The sequence below is a fragment of the Cariama cristata genome, unplaced genomic scaffold (genome assembly GCF_000690535.1).
Source record: "Cariama cristata isolate BGI_N322 unplaced genomic scaffold, ASM69053v1 scaffold24684, whole genome shotgun sequence".
In the NCBI taxonomy this organism is placed as follows: Eukaryota; Metazoa; Chordata; class Aves; order Cariamiformes; family Cariamidae; genus Cariama; species Cariama cristata.
Genome location: NW_009612673.1, coordinates 1 through 3,506, shown reverse-complemented (window position 1 = coordinate 3,506; position 3,506 = coordinate 1). Strand labels below are relative to the sequence as shown.

The 3,506-nt window shown below is 42.5% G+C and overlaps 1 protein-coding gene across 1 annotated transcript; it reads right to left on the bottom strand.

The window, feature by feature from the left end:
* Positions 1-1,700: 1,700 nt before the first annotated feature.
* LOC104160589 (amyloid beta A4 protein-like) lies at positions 1,701-3,470 on the bottom strand (the record flags this gene model as incomplete). The annotated part of the gene is made up of 2 exons (XM_009698748.1): positions 3,363-3,470; positions 1,701-1,894 (listed from the first exon to the last, which is right to left on the bottom strand). Coding segments are annotated over exons 1-2 (242 nt in total), but the record flags the coding sequence as incomplete, so codon positions are not given.
* Between the last annotated feature and the right edge of the window lie 36 nt (positions 3,471-3,506).

Here is a 3,506-nt window from a genome sequence, read left to right as displayed (position 1 = left end):
AAGTTTTATATCTATGTATTTTATATATAGGTATATATAATAAATATAAGATATATAGATAAAACAGGTAATAGGCATAAAAGACAGATCTACATATCGTGTGTGTGTATACATATATAGGAGAGGAAAAAAAGTAAATTTGTCTCAATTAGAACAACATCCGCACTCATTTCTTATTCTAAGAGAACACATTTCTAATCAAAACCTAAACAAAACGTACAGCAACAGTCCAAAGGCTGGCTTACAAATCCCACTGAAAGGGTTATAAATGGTGACACTTTGACAGCTCTTGGAAGTACATGTCAGAAAAGCCTGAAGGCGTCAAGGTGGAAGAGGTAATGTTGCTTGGTGTGGGTTTCTTGCATCCAACAGTCCTGACCATTCACTCCCATTTACGAGAGAAAACCAGAAATTACAATAGGGAAATACTTATTCTAATGAAAATTTATGTTATTATTCACAAAGAACTCTCCCCTGCAACACTTCCCAGTGCCTCGTCAGGAACGATTTAGATGCCCACCATGACATTCTGTGGTTTCTAATTTTTCATTGTCTTAATGCCATCTCTTTGCACCAAATTACAGCAATTCAATCTCTGCACTTCATCTCTACACTGTTCGAGAACTTGTTTCCATCCAGATTATTAAAAAGTCCAAACATTACGCAATTCAGAACTATTAACTTTCCACATTATTCGTTTCATTCGGTCCCCACTTATTTTCAGTGTTCTCCTTACAACCACTTGTAATTAGCCCCATGTTTTGGATTTTGTATATTATTTGTAAAAGATGCGGTATCATCACCTAAGAAGCAGAAACACTGCATTAGCACAGTATGGAGTGATGGAAGTCTAGGGAGCACAAACAGAATTTCAACTGTCACCGTTAAAGCCCAGGCTGGTAATTAGAGCTTAGATTTATGAAGAAAGCCATCTTGGAGAGTTGTCTGAATTCAGCTGCAAGGACGTAACATGGTACTCTGTTCTCACAACTGCTGTCAACACGCTCAAGAGAGTGATATGAAAAGGCTTCGACAGCACCAGAGCACTCAGTTACAATACAGTCATAACCCCTATTTGGCTCAAAATTAGCCTGTGTGCACAGGGGATGTTAAAGGGTAAAGACAAGCACGGTATTTTCCCATCCACCGCTGCCTTGCAAAGGAAATCTCCATACTCTGCCTTAACAGCAGCGTATTAATGAATCTGCCAAAGGCTAAACATTAAACCAGATTTTCTTTAAGATCACATTTAGAAAGTAATTGTCAGCAGAAAAATATTCTTACGGTACTAACGGCACACAGCTAATGCCTATTATGAATGAAGACATTTCAAAACCTTTGACGGTTACATTGGCCGAGTATCTGCTGCAGTACTCCAGACCGCACGTGAAGCATAGTAAGAGTACGGTATTTACCATTCAGTGTTCAAAAAGCACGTGTTTAACCATTTTTGTTATAAATACGGTAATACTTCTCACTGAAGAAATGATGAAGGCGTCAAAAGCGCAGTAACTATATTAACAATAAGCTTTTCTGTGGAAAGTTAAAAAATAAGTAGAACACTGACGTTTTCAACCACTGCAGGTGCTAGTTCACTTATACGGAGTAGTGACTCTTCCACACCGAGGTCTTTTAATCAGATTTTTGGCATCTTTAATAAGGTGATAATAACAAGTCGAAGGCTAGAAAGTCACTCTTACCTTCCATCTGCATAGTCTGCATCTGCACCTCCCCACCAGACATCTGAATCATCATCTTCAGCATCAGCTGAATCAAGATTGTCACTTTCCTCCGCTAACGGGCAGCAAACAAACTCCACACCACGGAACTTGTCGATTCCACAGGGCAGCAGCATGCCATAGTCGTGCAGATTCATACTCTTCTCACTACAGGACTGCAGAAAATAGAAAGAAAACAGCAACAATATTGTCACGGAGGAAGCTGGGAAAAACGTCACAGACTTCCGAGAAAACGTAAGGGGCTGCGTACTGCCTTCAGAGGTTGAAGCTAGTGAACTGCACGACCTCTAAATTTTGAAATACGATTTAGAGCGGTCAGGTGTGCACTGACTACCTGCACTGTAGGCAGCTCCCTACCTGTGCCCCATGACCACCGTAAGCGACAAGCTCTCCCTTCCCCTGCCCTTCAGTCTTTCCCAGTATGGAGGGACTTGTCTCCTCCCATACACGTGACAACTCCATATCCTCTTGCCTAAAACCCTCACAGGCTCTGCCTCATAAACAGAAAACCTGAAGGCCGAACAATAATCTGAGGTACTAACCCTGATCCCGACGTGTTAATACCATTAAAGAGTTCATTGCAAGATGGATTAACATTTAAAATACCTGTTATACTGGAAACACGCTGTGTCTGGTCTGACACCTCTGTCAGTACAGTACCTTCTAGCCTTGCTTGGAAAACAGTCAGCTCTGAATAATTATACCTTAAAGTCACAGTGATGTAGGACAGGCGAAAAAAGGGAAACCGTTCAGCGGTGCACTGTGATGATGTTCTTCTAGGCTATGCCATTCCAAGTTCACAAATACTTAAAACAGACTAGAATTTGCCTGCATGAAGGTTGGTGCCTTAACTGCTTCATTTGAGAGGCAACAGTATGATTCAAGCAAGAATGGAAAATTTGAAAAGCTGCCGAGCACATTTCAATTTTGATCTCCAGAAGGTGCAATAACATACAAACTCAGAGGTTCCAAACAAAACAGCAGCCAGAAACCTTCTTGAAGCTCATCTCAGTTTTCATTCCCAGAACCTCTCCACATAAGGACAAAAATGTCCAAAACACATTAGCAACTATAACATTAGGTTTATTTCCGTTTTCGGTAAAGCACTGGTAAATTGTAAAAACTCTGTGCTTGACTGCAAAACGTCTGTGGCTAGTCCTATGTCTTGCCAGCTCTCCCACCCTTCTATGCTGCGTTCTCCGAGTCCGGTTTGATCTCTGTGGGGCACCTGCTATACCAACACCCACGCTGGGGAGGACGATCAAGGCAAGGCCGAGGCATTAGCAATCAGTACCTAGTTCCAGAGCAGCGCTAACACAGGAGGCTGGATGAAGGCGACAGAAAACATGGTGGGTGTGCGAGTGGATGTGAGGAAAAATACAGTGCTCTGAAACAGGGTCCACGCTCAAAGGTCAATGTTCAGTATCCGACAGCGGACCCTGATGTGCTTAGCAGTGAGTCCCGTTTCCCGGCTCATAAAGCAGACCAAAACGTCCTTCACTCAAACATTCCTAAGCACTGCTTTCTGTTTTCCATGTCACTGCTACATTTAAAACTCATCCTGGGAAGAAGTGATACAGCTGTAAAGAAGGAAGGCAGAAATTTGAAGACAGATGAATATACCTCTTTCGCAACAGTGTGCCAGTGCAGGTGCGTTTCACACACATCCATCCTTTCCTGGTGAAGGAACTTGCACTTGTCTGGGACCAGAAGGGCATCACTCACAAACTCGCCCACTGAAAAGGGGAAGAAGAAGCGGGAGGGGGG